Source organism: Heloderma suspectum, chromosome 1 (assembly GCF_057233095.1).
Source record: "Heloderma suspectum isolate Gila_16-S chromosome 1, 16-S_ref, whole genome shotgun sequence".
NCBI lineage: Eukaryota > Metazoa > Chordata > Lepidosauria > Squamata > Helodermatidae > Heloderma > Heloderma suspectum.
Genome location: NC_139458.1, coordinates 154,459,522 through 154,476,386, shown reverse-complemented (window position 1 = coordinate 154,476,386; position 16,865 = coordinate 154,459,522). Strand labels below are relative to the sequence as shown.

At 42.4% G+C, this 16,865-nt stretch overlaps 1 protein-coding gene across 4 annotated transcripts in view; it reads left to right on the top strand.

Moving 5' to 3' along the window:
- MYLK (myosin light chain kinase) overlaps window positions 1-16,865 on the top strand; it is a 274,020-nt gene that overhangs the window by 107,580 nt on the left and 149,575 nt on the right. For all 4 annotated transcript variants that reach the window (XM_084807373.1, XM_084807386.1, XM_084807368.1 and 1 more), the window contains 5 exons: window positions 2,510-2,717; window positions 4,388-4,436; window positions 7,961-8,126; window positions 10,372-10,537; window positions 16,537-16,573. In XM_084807373.1, coding sequence (XP_084663499.1) covers window positions 2,510-2,717; window positions 4,388-4,436; window positions 7,961-8,126; window positions 10,372-10,537; window positions 16,537-16,573 — 626 coding nt within the window. The remainder of the gene's footprint in view (window positions 1-2,509; window positions 2,718-4,387; window positions 4,437-7,960; window positions 8,127-10,371; window positions 10,538-16,536; window positions 16,574-16,865) is intronic.

Below are 16,865 nucleotides of genomic sequence, written 5' to 3'. Positions count from 1 at the left end.
ACTAATATCCCTAACGTATTATGGAATAGCATCCAAAAAGGGATCCAAAAAACACATTGGTTTGTGGCCTGTGTCATTTAAAGCTGGACTGAATGATGGAAGATGCTACTGTAGGGAGTATGACAGCATAGGTGTATTTGTTAAAACAATTCCTTCTCCTGCAAGCACCTCCAACATTTTTATCCCTCCTCTTTACTGCTTTTGACATGCTATAATCTGGACAATATGCTTGGATCTGCATTACTGTGACCCATTCGGATTGATATCAATAGCAGTGCCAGCCTGCACTTAACTCCCACTTAAGAAAACCTACAGATTTCTCTTGCACCAGATGATGATAATAAATTGTATGATAGCTTCAATGAAACTGAGGCAACAAAGCTTCTTATTACCGAATTACCAGCGGAGAGGACTGGAGAATATTCTGCGCAGTAATTCCTAAATGCTGGCCTTACATTTCAGTGGATCCCCAGAGCTTTGTAGGTCAGCTCCATCATTTCCATGATTTGGGGATGGCTGTCCCCACAAAGATTCCAGCATTGCCTCTTGCTATGGGAGGATGATCTCCTGATCTGAGAAGGAAATCAGGAAGACTGCTGCAGGGCAGTGGCGTGCTATAAATGTCCAAGAGAAGTGCCTTTTTTACGGAGTTACTTTAGCATTCTGCTGAACTTTCTCAGTCAAGATCACAGAGCATATGATAAATGTGTACCATCCCTGTTTACATTTGCCAGTTTTCTACCCAAAGTCAGTTTTGCAAAAAGAACCTCTGTTTTTTCCTTCTCCCAGTTGGCTTTGGTTTTTTTTCAGTCTTACAAAAAATTAAATTCAAAATACATACAAAATAACACTGTAGTCCAATATATCTGTTGATTGGGGGTCTGAATGACCAATGTGAATTCTTGTACAACTTTGTTCTACACAAACTAACTGCCAAAGGATGCCACCTAGTGAGAAGATTTTTTTAAAATCCCATTTATGCTGCAGCCCAAAATGTCAACTGAGTTAACACTTTCAACGTGGCAGGGTATATGTGATAGGCTTATATCATTTCCCAGATTGACTCCTCTTTTTTGGCAATTGCTTAATAAGATGCAATGGTCTTTTGCCAACTGGTCATTGAATAACTTTGTGGGGTCTCAGTGGTAGCAGTTGCTCATCTTCACGTTTATTAAGGGATATCTGCAGTTTATAAATTGAATAGCATAATGGAGAAACCAAGAGAGCTCCAAAAACAAATATTCGCTTGGCTTCCAGCCCCATTAAGTAATCAACTAAATTTAAAGTCTGCAGCTGTTGTAAGAATGTTAGAATTTAGTGAAAGAGGGACATGGGAAGCTGCCTTATACCGAGTCAGACCACTGGCCCATCTAGCCCAGTGTTGTCTGTACTTAACTGGAAGTGGTTGTCCAGGGTTTCAGACAAAAGTTTTCTCAGCCCTACCTGGAGATGCCAGGGCCTGAACTTGGAATCTTTTGCACGCAAAGCATGTGCTCCACTAATGAGCTACTAAAAAAGATTTGGCTACGTACATCAGTTCTGTAGCTATAATTCCATGTTACGTGCACTGTAAGAATATAGTTTTCAGTGAACCGGGGACACTGGGATACCTGTAAGAGAGAGTGCCTTGCAATATGCGAGTTTGATAATGACCAGTGGTAGCCTTGCACAGTGCCTCAAATAGATATATGGCTCCCCTGGTTTATTCTGTTTAGTGTGTGAGCTTGAGTGTGTGTGTGTGTGTGTGTATTACAGTGAATGTTTGAAATTTTGAATGTTGACATTCATGTGTAAATTTTGATAAATATGAAGAATATATGAAACTCAGAAACTCGGATGTTGGCAATTACATTTTGGTCACCAGCAACGTTTACTACTATGTATCCAAAAAGAGCTATTTTTTGATATTCTTGACATTCATGTGTGTCAGCTTTCATGTGTGAATGTCACTATTCATCAAATTTTGCACACACACTATAACATATGTACACTTAGGAGGCAAAAAATACAACCAGGTGCATTTTGCCAGTGGTGGTATTTGTTTATGTTGATGTACGAGCAGTGCTTTTTCTAAAAGCCAGTGGATGCGTCTGATGAAGAAGGTTCTGGCCTGTGAATTTCATACCACGCTAAACTTGTTAGTCTAGTTTAAACTGCCACAGCTCTGCCATTTCATCTTGGAATGCTCTAATAGGTTTGCCTTATGAATTTACTTCTCAGAATTTCTCTTTTTTGGCTTTTAAAACTCAACAACAGAAAACCTTTGCCTGGGTGGGTGCCTGTTGGAACAGCATTGCTAGTTTAACAGCTTGATGCACCCAATAATTTCTCTTCTTTTTGTTCAGGTTTTTGCCATTTGGCTCCCAACTATTTGTATGTGTTTAACAGATATTGCTTCAGAAAATACTTTCCGCTGGCTTGCAGTGTTCTACATTTCTTCCAGATAAAATCACTTTCTTTCTTTGCTTCTTTTCTCCCCATTCTCTCTCCCTGCCTCCAATCTTTCTAGGTCAGAGGCAACCCAGAACCTCAGATCATGTGGTACAGAAATGGGCATCTTGTGACAGAGGGAGAGCGCTGTGTAGCAGACCGCAGCATTCGAGGGCTTTTCAGCTTGATGATCAAAGGTGTGCAGGAGGAAGAGGGTGGCCCCTACACATGTGAGGCCAGAAATGCTGGTGGAGTTCGCCAGGTGACAGCAGAATTAACCGTGGAAGGCAAGTATGTTGGCAGCTTGGTGCATGTTCCATGCAGCATGCGTTGCACCTGGTGGCAAAGGGAGGGAGAAGGAGACTGAAAGATTGTCTATCAGAAGAGAAGAAATGATACCGCTTAAGAGGGGATAAAAGAAAGCTGCCTACTCCTATATCTTCTCCTTCTACTATGCTAAGGCTAAGCTCACGTCCACTTTGATAGTATCAACTCTCTCCAGGTCATGCCTCTAGGGCAGGGGTGGGCAACTTGTGGTCCTCCAGACACTTTGGCCTACAGCTCCCAGCATCTGTCATCATTGGCTATGCTGGCTAGGGCTGATGGGAGCGGTAGGCCAAAACATCTGGAAGGCCACAAGTTGTCCACCCCTGCTCTAGGGGCAACGCTTGTAGAATAATGGTGATCCATTTGAAGGATATGTTCAGCTGCATTACCTCATATGGCAAATGGACTTTTGAGGCCGAGAGGTGGTGACGTGCCTTTGTCCTCCTAGTGAACCCCTGGTGCAGGCAAGATTTGAACTAGGGATATTCTGGTTCACAGCTCAGGCTTGGCCACTGGGCTTATTGATTTGTGTTTTCATGGGAGAACATGATTATTTTCAGGAATGTATATTAAACTTTTGTTATAACTTTCCTGGTCATTTCATGCTATCTGTCCTCTTCTATAGAGAACGTTTGCATTTACCATCTAGTAATACTTATTTGTAAGTAAACCTGCCCATGTCCAGTAGGTGGTGCTAAACATACAGTGAATAATATACAACAGGCATGTTGATGCTTCCTTGTATCAGATGCAGATACGTGCTGCAAATCTAAATGAGGCTGCATCCTTTACCTTGGAAGTAAATGTAAATGTTTGACTAAACATCAGTGAGGGAATTTTACAAATACCAAAGGCCATGGTAAAAGTTGTTAAATGCTCTGTTTGCATGAGTGGCGAAATACTAGCAAAAAGTAGGAGGTAAAGTTGTACTTCAAGAACAACTCATGATGGCTATAGGGCTCAGTTTTGGGCTCTTGCTTAAGGTGGTTAAAAAGCACCCCACCTCACATGGCTCACCTGCACTAGTGGGCCCAAGGTTCTGTGATATCTTCTCCTCTGTAGCAATACATAAACAGCATTAAAAGAGCAAGGCGCGGAACTTGGGTGCTTTCAGTCGAAAGGAGAATGGGCCAATGGGGAAGCAATGTTTGTCTTCTCATCATTATTTTACCTTGAAATAGAAATGGATGGAAGAGCAGGTTTTAAAATATATATTGTTTAAGTCCACAGCTAGTGTCCCTAAATCCAAGAGACCGTACGGATTTGCTGGCTCCAGGTTTTTGAGGGCCGTTCAGCAAGACACCCTCAATGGGCTCCTCCCTCAGTGAGTCGACCTTCTCACTACCATTGTCACAGATGCTATTACTCTTCCTCCTCTTTCTCATAATTGCTATTACTTGCTTGCTGGTCATGGAGAGAGCCAGTGAGACCTCACCACCACCATTGCCTGGACCAGAGTGAGAGGCAGATGAGAGGCACCAGAGCTAGAGGCAGGTTGCAATGGTAAAAAGGAGGAGCCCATCCAGGGGGCTCTGGCAGGTGCCTGACCATATCTACTCTTGATTCCCCAGCCTTAACAGTCCCGATAAGTGTTTTTATAACTGTGTGTGTCTCTGTTTTCTGGTTATAGGACCTGTTTTGAAGAAGTACAGTCTGCCTTCCAGTGCCAAAAGTTCTGGGTAAGAATTCTAGTGGCATTCACGTTCTTAAAGCAGAAATCTATTGATAGCTTTGTAGCATGCACAGCTTTTGAAATAACTAAAAAGGACACCCACTCCCTCTTGCTATTATTAATGTTAATTTTGTCATGCTCAAAAGCATTCCTTGCAATCAGGAAGTATGGAAAATTCCAGTACATTAGCTAGCCTTTTAAAGCTTCACAGCTACCCCATCGCCCTTTGTTTTCCCTTTTCAGATGATTAGTCTTGGGGCTAAACTAGACAATAAGTGAAATTTGTGAAGGCATTTCACGTATCTGTTTGTATGTGTTTTTTAAAGCCTTTACTAGCCCTGGGAAGGAAGCATCTGTTAGCACCAGTGGAAGTTTCCTTCCCAGGGCTAATTGGCTTCAAAGCTGATTTTCACCCTCACTTCTGATATGCCAGGGTCCTGTCCTGGTTCCGATCAGGAAGGCTCTTCACTGCTATTTATTTTTTAAAAACATGATACAAACATGAAATACATTTTATGTGTTGTCTTGTTGGGCCCTTAAACTCATCCCTATTTCACTGGGAACTACTGAACTGGGCAAGACCAGCTGCCTTTTTACTAAAGTTAAAAGTGGAAGCAAGTTGAGTGAGGCCCAAATCTATTGTTTTCCAACTCTTGTGATTTCTGAGGCCTTTGATACTTCTAGCTGCCTACTGAAATCTTCATCATGACCTTATTTTATTCAGAATTATCAAATCTTCCCATATTATAGCCTTCATATCACTCTGAATTCTCCTTGGGCTGAGGTTGTATGTGGTTTCTCTTAGTGTTCCGATATGTTGCAGAAGCAGAAAGAGATGGGCACAGCTTGTTTGCTTATGGGTAAGCTATTCTGTGAAATGCACATGGCCCAAGAATGTCTTTGGTTTGCCTGAAACCCACAGCTTCAACCTGATCACATTCATTATGACCTGCTAGTGTGTGGCTGTGATGTTTGCCATTGACGTAGCCATTGCGCAACATAAGTTGCATGGGTTTGGGTTGTGCTAAAGTACTGTCTCCTGTTTCAAGGCTGTTTATGATTGAAAGTGACTGACTCTGTTGACTTGGGATTGATGATTTGTCACAAAAGTAGCTTGTTCTGTGGGTTTGTCAAGTATGAGCAGAGCTGGGCCAACACTGCCCATCCCCAACCCCCATGTTTAATGCTTTTAATTTAACTCTGCATATTTGATATAGCAGCATATGGCTGGGAGCCCACTTTCAGCTTTTGTTTTAGAATGGCTAGTTTTAGAATATTTATGATCAAATTCGAAGAATTTCAAAAGCTATGGACCACCATCCTTAAACCCTGAAGAAAAGTTCAAAACATGTTGGTATAAAACAAACCTCCATCACCAACTGGCTGTTCTCAAATCACTTGATCCTTTGGCTCATCTTGTGATCTTTTTTTTTTAAAAGAGATTTCTCTTGGTTCATAAGATTTGGAGTGAGTACTAGTAGGTCAGTTGGTTGCCTCAGTTTGCAGGCAAGGGGAGATTTTTCACATTTCCTAATGTGCCAGGAATTTATTCCAAAAGCCAGCAGAGCCAAAGAGTGACAGATCTATCACATGTGCCCTAGTTACAGAAGGCATTCAACATATCCCCCAACGATAACCTGCCACCTCCTTCCTTTGGGGTGTCTCTGTTAAATTTATACAGAAAGTGTGCACGTTAGCTATGCTCCCATAGAACTAGGGATGCTGGAGAAATTCGAGATGGACTAAAATGAGCTTGGATTTCAAAGAATCTGACCTGCGGAATCCACTGTGGAGCACCCCCCTCAGGCAGCACGGAGTCCATGGTCTTCCGGATGATTTTTTTTTACTTTCCCGAAATTTACTTCTATAAATTTGTAGGAAAATATACAAGTTTCTGCTGAGGAAACGTTGAATGGAATGGGGACAACACGCTAAAATTATGTAAATACGTAAATACTTACATAAATACTTAGGTAATTATTTCCGTATTTTTCTGCACGGTGAAAAAAAATATCCGCATCTCTCTGTGGGCAGACAACAGAACAAAAGGCACCTGACAATCTGCGAAGCACAAATGGAGTGAATTTTACACAGTCTGTACATCCCTACATAGAACCTTCCCAGCATAATTCTTGGAGTGGCCCAGCTCTGTTCTAGGTTAATTTGTTTATATTATGGTTGCCTGTTTTACTTCATGGAGATCTCTGTTGAGTTTACCTGTAAGAATGATCACCAACAGAAGAACGGATAAAGTTCCTTTGTTGTTTTATCAACACTTAGAACAAAAATCTGAAGCAGCTCCTGTAACCCTTTGCAATTTTGTATCCAAACAATTTTTTAAAAAATACTGATTAACGTATATTTTATACCAGCAGCTTCCTCAGAAATTTGCAAAATATATTCTGGATTTTCTTCAAAGTTATGTTGTACTTGGGCATCTTCATAAAGCACATGATGAGTGGCCCAGAGACATCTAAACCGTTCCAGAAGTCCAGATAAATTAGACTGCTGTTTGCATAGGTTCTATTTGCTTGAATGGGGATGGGGAAATGTCCTGTGGGAGCCAGAGTCAAGGGTGGGGGCCCCCTCCCCTTTGGCTCCAGCAGTATCCTTTCCCATTATTACTATAGCTCCATCAGTTTCTGGGGGGCTGGGGAAAAAGATCCGAAAATGGGGGTAACTTTTCCAAGCCCTTGGATTGGCTGGGAAATGATCTGATTTTTTTCTGGAAGAACTTGGGTAATTTCCAAGTTAATCCAAGGGGAGCTTTGGGAAGCTTGGGGAACTCTAACACATGTCCAGCATTACACATTTCTGCCAGAGGGTCACTGTGGAAAGGTCAGGCCTTTTAATCACGATTTGATAACAGTGATTTTGCTGCAATGTGGAATAATTCAGGAAAATCAAACCCAGTAGAACATTTATATTGTTTGTTGCAGTTAGGCTGTTTAATGTTATGTATGAGCCACCAGAGCTGGCAAAGAGCATGCTTTTGTGTGTTGTTCATATGTTGGACGAAGGCATGTAGAAAAATGGTGTTTAACTTTAGGAGAACCTTATAGCAGTAATCTTTGTTATGCAAGTATTGATCCAACACTCTCATGGCCCACTCACTAGCATCGTTTCAATTTCAGACTGTTACATAGAGCTAAGTTGTACTTTTCATACGATATGGGTAACAGGATAGCAAATACTTGTATGTTGTGCCAGGTGTGCAAAATTTGACAAAAGTTCCTTTCAAATACTCTGAAGGGGATGGCTGGGGAAAGATCAGGCCTCTGCTTCCTAGGACACATGCACCCTTCAGACTTGCTGGGAGGTGTGTGCATTATGTACCTTTACTGTAGTACAAGATAGAAGTGGAAATTGGTTCACAAAGGGACACCATATTTTCTCCTGCCTTCTTTGTTTTAATCACTTGAACACTGTTCTAAAACTCATTAAGAAGCATGATTCAAGAAGTGATGCTGTACTTATTTTAAAAGTAGACAGATGGGTTATTAAGTTCTGATAATATTATTTCCTTTTCAGTGGTAGACTTAATGTTCCACCTGTCGATCAACGGCCAAGCATCTGGGGTGAATGTCCACCCAAGTTTGCGACAAAACCCAACCGGGTCATTGTGCGAGAGGGCCAGACGGGTAGATTCTCCTGTAAGGTAACAGGGAGACCTCCGCCTCAAGCCACTTGGTTCAAGGTATGGTTCCCTGAGAGGCTATCTGACTTGGTCTCCTCTAAAACAAATGGAACTGAAGCCTTTTTTATGGCTGTCTCTGTACTTTGCAGTATCTTTAGCCATGGATCATTTTCCCTTCTGATGCACCAAACATTGAGGTTTTCCACCTCGCCAGGAGAAAGTAGATTCCTCGGTCTTTCTCCCCACACACCTCTGTTATATTATGGTAAGACAGAGTTCATTCCAGGGGTCCCCAATCTTTTTGGGTTGGTGGGAACATTTGGAATTTTGAGAGTGTCATGTGCACTCTCACCAAATGGCTGCCGTGGGGGCACCTTGCCTATTCATGAAATGGCTGCCATGCGGAGCATGGCTGGTCACGGAACGCATTTCCCAGAAACCAAGTTAGCAAGACTAAAAGAAAAGTAACTTGCCCAAGAACCTAAGTACAAGTAGAGGGGGGTCTGAGCTCCAAAACACAAAACACTTTTTTGAACGCAAATAAATATTATGCTGGTGGGCAGCACTTTGCTTTGCAGCAAGCTAGACTCCCAGTTTTACCCCCCCAAAAGTTTTAATTTTAAAATAAAAATCAGGAGGGGCAGGAAGTTTGGCAGGTCCCAGGAGAGGTGTCCATGGGCACATTGGTTTTCCCCATAAAATTATCCAAATATACACACTGAAAGATATGCAAGACTTAGTGGAAGAATGCCTACTGAGTAACCTTACATACAAAGATGAGGAGAGGCATTGTGGGGGAAATGTTGCAAGAATGTTTAATTTTAGATGTATAAACCTTTGCATACTGAATGCTCAGAACTGGCAACTATAGTTTTAAATTCAGACAGGCACACGGACAGACACACTTGCACAATACATTCTAATTGGCTTAGCTGTAGGTGGAGCGTATTGACCAAAGCCACAGAGGTGGTGGTAGGGCCAGAGCTAGGCCAAAAGCTAGCATTGATAGGGGTTCCAGAAAACTGGTAGAATCCAGTTGTGCCCAAAATTGTTGGAGGTGAGTATTTGCTCAACAGCTTGAAGGGAAGGTTGGGGATTTGGTGACGGATGGATTGTGAACCTATCTCCAGATTGTAAATATTTCTAGAAAGTAGCCAGGTTAGTGTATTGCAGACAAAACAATAGAGTCTTGTGGCACCTTAAAAACTAACACATGTATTCTTTCATAAGTTTTTGTGGGTTATAGTCCATTTCCTTAGATGTGTGGACAACTTATCCCAGAATAAATGTGTTAGCCTTTAAGGTTCCACAAGACATTCTGTTGTTTTTATGTCCAGATTAGCATGTTTGAGCAGAAGTCAAATAACGTCTGGTTCTATAAGGCCCCCAGGCACCCTCTCATCTCTAAGCATTACAGATAGAACTCTACCCAGCATGGGACTCAGCTCCTCCTGACTGGCTCTCAACAACATGGCTCCACATCACCAGTGGTCTTTCACATAGTTCCAAGTGAGATGAAAAGCAGTCCATAGAAGCAGGATGAGACATGGCCTGTGATACCTCATATTCGGACTCTGTACTTAATGCCAAATTCTGAGCATCATTTTGCTTAGTTCACATCAATGGGAGTGATCCATCAGTGTCATGGTACTAGTGCTGTTGTTGTTGTTGTTGTCCGAGTGTCGATAGTTCCTTGGCAAATCTGCCACACTAGCAAGGACTGTTGATGTTGCGCTAACATTGGTTTACGCTAGCACAATGTCTGTAGTGCTAGCGCTGTGAAACCGTTGGATCTTTCCCTATCGTGTCTGAAGAATTTGCCTTTTCTTGTCATGACATTTGTAAACAATTTTACAAGGGCTTCAGAGTTCTGAGGCTGGGGATGAATGGGAGGGCAGAGCACAAGATGGAGGATTTGAATACTCACCTAGGTGGTAGCTTCCAGAACGTGATGCTTAACCATGTGCTGTAATTTGATTCAAACTCTTAAATCTGTTAAAAATGTATTTTGACTCTGGCCCTGCGTTTAAGCCAATGGGGCTTGAAATATTCATATTCTGAATAAGTCTTCTCCCTGGTGTAAATTAGATACCTTGGAATGTCTGAGGTCTGATCTCTTGGGATATCTCTTGGTAGTATAGAAATACGGCACAGAGAGTGCTGGGGTGAATTATAAAAGCAGAGAAAATAGGAAAGGATGAAGTGTTAATTTGCCAGAAATTGACAGGTATTTCTCTCCCCCCCCCCCCCCGCCCACCGATGAATGCATCTATAAACCTTTGGTATTTTTTCATGATGCGTGCAGGGTGAAATTCAGGTGCAAAAAGATGATCGTTTCAACATGTTTGAGAAAGCAGGCATCCAGTTTTTGGAAATCCAAAATGCTCAGCTGGCTGATGCTGGAACTTATACTTGCTCTGTGATGAATAGTGCTGGGAAGGCTTCTGTGTCTGCAGAGCTCATGGTTCAAGGTATGGTTAAAACAGACTAAAAGGGAAAGAATGCAAGCATGCCAACTAAAGCTTTTCCAAGAGCTGAGCCAATTCCTCCTCTCTTCTTTCCTCCCCATCTTCCCAGCCTGGTTTGCTTTCTTCAGAATGACATTTAAGTGGCGGTCCAAGCATGCAGTTCAGCATTCAGATTTTTTTTTTTTAAATCTTGCATTTTAATCTAGTGGATATAGGCCACAGGGAGATCCAGGCTGTTTTCGCTTCCTTTTAGACATGCTGAAAATCCTGAATGCACTTAATTTCAGCAAGTGAAAATTATGCTCATCATTATTATCTGTTTATCCTGCCCATTCTCAGGAGTCCAGGGAGACATACACAGGGCAGTATCTAACACTTCTGTTCACCTTATGCCATTGATGTTGCGCTGGCATAAGGGACCTCTAGCACAATGCCAATAGCATTACCTGGTGTAATGGGATTCCATGGAAAATCTGTTACGCCAGCATACGTTATTGGTGTTGTGCAAGAGGCTGCTTACACTAGCACCATGTTAACTGCGTAAGTGGACCGGCATCATTGGATACCGCCCATGGTTTTCCCCATTTTATCCTCACAGCAACCATGTGAGGTAGTGTAGGCTGAAAGATGGCGACTGGCTCAGGGTTACCCTGTGACTAAGGGGATCTGAATCCAGAACTCCTAGGCCCTATCTAACACCCGGCAGGGCAAACCCATAGCTCCTAGACAGCATCTGAGCGGTTATAGAATTGTTATAGAATTGTCGGAAGTCCCCCGTCCGAGGTCAGAGACAGCACTCCGAACTCGGAATGGGGAGGCAGAGATCCAGCTCCCTTCCCTGCCTCCTCGCAGCCAGCATGGTACGAACCTTCCCTCCCCCTCCGAAGTACCTCAGCTAGACAGGCAGAAACAGCCCATCTAGCAAAAAATACAGGGCAGGAGGACAGGGAGTTGAAGATCGCCTCTGCTGATCCTCCCGCTCTGCATAGGATGATCATAAGCCCCAGAATTTGGGGGCTTATGATGAACGAGGGTGCAATCGATAGGATCGTGCCCTTAATGGTTACACCACCACAATCCTGACGGTTTCATTTGTGGCTGTGGAAAAACACAGCTGGCGGATGGTGCTTTGCATGTTGTCATTCTGCCTGCTGCTTTGTCTTCTGGCTGTGCAAGAATTTGGATCTGGGAATCCCCGGTCCAAGTCCAACACTCTGTTCACTTCACGACACCGGCAGTGTTGTGTACGTGTTCGGCTACTTGGCTGTCTTTCTCTTTCAGTTCTAAATGCTGGTTGGCTTTCCACTTTAGGGGCTGTTTGTTTCTCGTATAGGTCTGAGGCTTTGAGTACAAAGGAGCATAGTATCTTTAGTATACTTGTCTTTATCAACTCATTTTACAACTCCGAACTCTCTTTTGTAGTTCTTTTCATTACCTCGCAAAATCAGATAATATAGTAAACTGTTACAAATTCAGGATTATTATTATTTAAACAAAACCATGTAGACCTCTTGTATAGATACGCTCTTTCCAAGCCTCCCCCTCTATTTTTCCACAGCAAGGGGAGCAAATGGCCTCTTAGGTTTATAGGATCATATAATGCTGCTTTGGCCGTAGAGACATCTGAGTGTTTTGAAAGCATTCTTCTCAGTCTTATCTGATCATCTTTCAGCTAAGATACAGCCCTCCTCTGACCCTCAAAAGTATTTTTAAAAACCCAGACACGCTAACATTGTTTGCTAGGCTAGGATGCATTTAAAGGCACTGTGGACAGAGCAGATCTTTTGCTCTTATGCAAGGCTCTGTTCATTCTATTTGAATCTTGGACGTTTGAGGAGAGATTTTTTTCTATTACACAATTACCTTGTCAATATAGGATGACAGGGTGCAAAGGAGGACAGGATTCCTGCACCTTTAGTAGTTGTATAGAAGAAGTTGTGACTTTATATGGTTGAGTCTTCTACACAATCAGTGATCTTGAAGGAACTCTTCTCCCTCTTTGCATCTGGCCACCTTCATCCTAAAATCACTGTTCCCAATCCACAGTGAACTCTGTAGAGCAATTGCAACTATGGTTTAGTCAGGGCTTGCTTTGTGTTGTGTCTGTGCACCAGCCTGTTTTTTTTAACACTAGGGCTGAATCCTACACATAAGGGGTAAGAGTAGATTGAAAGTGCCCCTGAGCAGGTGCAAAGTGCATTTCTTTAAACACTGTAACTCCAGAGAGTCTCCACGTATCAGGGATGGGCGGGTGGAGGGCTTTCCAATCCCACGGTGGTGTGTTTGGATGGCATCATTTTTTTCCTAGAAATTAAGCAAATCCTCACATTGATTTCTTACAAAGCAGTAAGCTGGAAGACTTGGTCCAGCTACCCTTCTAATTTCCCACAGTGCCCCAGAGCAGGGATGGCCCAAGATATTTTGCTGTCTGAGGCAAAGGACAAGGTGGCACCTTCCATTCCACATACAGAAGCCACTGGGTTCATCTGGCAGTTGAACCTTACTTTGGGGACAAGGGGCAGGCTGAGCAGTATACACTGCTCTGTTCTCCAGCACCTTGCTACCATTCCCTGTCCCTCAGCATCTCTCGCCTGAGGTGGGCGCTTCACTATGCCCAAAATGAGGCTAGGTCAAGGGCATAGTGGGAAAAGGTGGCTAGATCTAGCCACCTGGTGCTACTTGGAGAGTCAGACCAGGAAAAAACATTAAGGGGGCCCCTGCCAGCCCTGATCAGAACAGCAGGGCAAGATGATTCCCTCCTTAGTTTTACAGATCAGAGGCAGCATGACTTTTCTTCTTAAGCCAGTAAAGTAAATGACATTTCATTTAAAAAAAAACATGGAATAAAGCAAAGCAAATACCAAACATAAAGGTTAGGGGATGTCTGAGATAGGGATGAAAACACCAGAATATTCATATTGTGACCATAAAAGGCCTCAACTCATGACCTCACGTGAGCCGGTGAGTTTGTGCTTTTCAAAACCAAGAAGGCAATCCATGGCCACAGAGGATAAAACTTTAGGATGGAAATCAGCAGCCAAGTGAAGTGCAGTGTACAGCTCCAAAGCACAGCACAAGAATGGAATATAAACCTACGCTGGCACATCTGAAATGTCGTTCTTCCTTTCAGTAGTTATGTGCCACCAAGTTAGACTGTGCAAATGTACACTGTACTGGGGTGGGGTAATACAGGGTTCTGTGTTCACCTTTTATTTCTCTGCAATTGTGCTAGGTTTTAATTGGTGATCTCTTGCTCTGCCAATCATTACCTCCATTTATGCAATTTGAATGTGCCTGTTGCTCAAAAACCTATTTTATATATGCTGAGGAACCACTTCTTGAAGCTATGTAATACAATTGAAAAAGAAACATAAGATTTAATTAGGGATGACGCTTCCCATTCAATCACTTCTCCACCCAACCAGAATTCAGATAGAAATCTTGGGCTCTGGTTGGAGAAGAGCTGTTTCCAAAAGGGGATACATTTGGTTCTGGATTCAGTCTGGAAATAGAATGAGAGATTATGTTTAGCTGAGTCAGAGGATGTCTCCAGCCTTTGCCAAGTCTTTCCACACAACTGTGGAAGCCTCTAGGCCTGGGGAGAATGTAGATTTGGATCTATTGGAAGATCTCTGGATGGTTTTCAGTAAATAGCAAGGATGTCTGGCTCCCAATTATTTAACAATAGCAGAGCAACCCATACCAGCACCCCAAATTATGCTGCTGAAATGAAGAAAGGTTGGAGATAACCATGAGTGGATTTTTGTGTGGATGGACTGTGAGTTCAATTCAGTTCTGTTATTCAAAACAGATTCCATGGCTCAGAATTCTTTAATTTGAAGTGTATATCTTTGCACCACGCTCTGTTTGGTGGATCCTTGGGTTCCTAGTAAAAAAAAAAAGTAGATCCCACAAGACAGAGTTCCACACATACCTACTGTATATCCCCTAGTCTATTACAAAGCATTGCAATTACCTTATTCCAGGATCTACCACGTCTTTCCCAGAGCAGAAGGCACCTGTTCCACCCATTTCTGGTTTGAATGTGCATCTTTGAATAGTAGCGTTGATAGGGCTCCACTACAAAACATTGCATGGTGGAGCACTTCTGTTCATGGGGCTCTGCAACAAAACATTGCAGGGTGGAGTGTTTCTGTTCACGGTTCCAGTCACACCATTCCATTCCCCCTCTACTTACCCCAGCCCTGCCCCAGTTTTTCTTTTTTTATTCTCCAGCATCCAGTATTCTGTGCCCATGTTCACATTTCATTATGTTCTTTTGCAGTGTGCTTATTTGGGGGTGGATAAGACATGCTTGTCCCAGTCCCAGCAACATTTAAATCTTTGAATTCTCCACTGAGAATTCTACAGGCAGCTCTCTCACTTCTGTCCCTGGAGACATTTCAAAATCGCTTCTCAGTGTAAATGGGAAATGACCTATCCAGACAATGAGGTGGTTCTCTCTACCCTAAGTCTGTTGCTCCCTTCACCTTTTCTAGCCACTCCATTACATTCCCCTTCCACCCAGTTGTCAGATGTTTTTCCTACTCAGTCAGTCAACATTCCATGTCACTGAGTCCTTATGGTGCTGTTCTTGGATGATCCCCCCCACACACACACATTAGGGTTTTCTTAAATTTAGGGGCTGAGTTATCTGCAAATCTGGGGCTTATCCTTAGTCTTTTGATATTTCCTCCTTGTGCATGGGTGGTGCCATGTTGGCTCCAGTTCCATGAGCCCTTAGAAGACTTGAATCGGAAACAGAAGAACTGATGATAAAGAACATCAGTCTGTCCTTGATGGCTCTTGAACATGTTCCAGGGTCTCCAGACTACTTTAGTATTAAGAGAATCTATTACTTTTGATAATATTGCTGCTCTACAGAGCATAACTGAAATGGATAACCCTATTTGAAGTTTAATCTGCTCTGGAAAGCTACTACCAGTCACAGCTTCCCAGTGTGTGCATGTGGGGAGAATAGACACAAACACAACTTTAATTGGAAATGCAGAAACACAACTTTCAGGGTTGTTTTTTTCTTACAGCCAAATAGGTTAAATGCTTTCTGCAAAACATCAGTGAGAATGCAGTGTGGGTGGTTCCAGTATCATTACTGACTTTACCATGGAAATATTTAAGTACTTCGGCTCTTTACTGGGACAGAAATGTGAAACAAACAAACAAAGAACCAAACAGAAGGAGCACATTAAAATGAGAAATATCTCAGGAGGAAAATGGACTGTTGACCAAAAATATCTTTTAAAAATGTATTTTATTTGCTCACACGTTTGTATCCTGCCTTTTTGGAAATAAAATTTCTCTCAAGGTGGCCTACAGATAATTACCATGAAAGCAATAAAAATCAGCAGTGCAATCATTACAAGTCAGCATACACACAAATTAATAATAAAAGGCTTTCCAGAATAATAATAAAAATGTTTTTGGGGCACACTTAAAAGCACAATGAGAAGGGGCTTGATAGATTCCCAGGGTGGGAGCTCCTCAATCTTGGTACCGCTACAGAAAAGACCCTGTCTCTGGTACTTGCCAAACAGGTCTGTTTTAAAGGGAGGTCAGAGAGCAGATCCCAGAATGATGTACTTAAAACCTGGGTGGGTTCATAAGAGCAAATGAACAAATGAACCCTTTAGGCAGCCATGTCCCAAACTATTTAGGGCTTTAAAGATCAATACCAGCACCTTAAATTTAGTCCAGAAATGAGTGTTTTCTAACGTGGCATTTTACTCTTCAGGGCCCTTTTTGCTCCTAGCTCCAGAAATAACTCAGTTGTGGTCATCTTACTCTTTAGGCTGGGCAGGCAAATGCTTTGTGGCTGGAAATGAATTATGTACTGCTGACTCAGAATTGTGAATACAATTTAGGGCCAAAACGAATTCTCAGCTGTTGCAATTCTTGTATCTTAAAACAAATCTCAATGTGTATGCTCCGCTTAAAATGCCAATATTTGTTTTTGTAATACCTTTAATCTTTCATCGTTTCAGGTTCTGTTAAGAGAGATGTGTATGCTCATCCCCTTTGGTATGTTTTTCCATTTTCCTCCCCTTCGTTTTGAGTTTTCCCTTTAAACCACCCTCAGTACTTTTTGACTTGGAACTTCAGCATGCCTTCTGCTTGTCAATAAGTCTTTTCTATTGTTGTGCCTGTATCACCTGAAAAAAATTACTAATTACATAGGGTTTCCCATGGTGGACTGTCTGATTTCTTGGGTGGGTGGGTGTCATATGTAATAAGTCTGGAGTTACAATGGGTGGGACAGGTTGGGTGAAATGTGCTCTGTCCTGGCCTCCTTGCATTTGCCTTAGCATGTGTT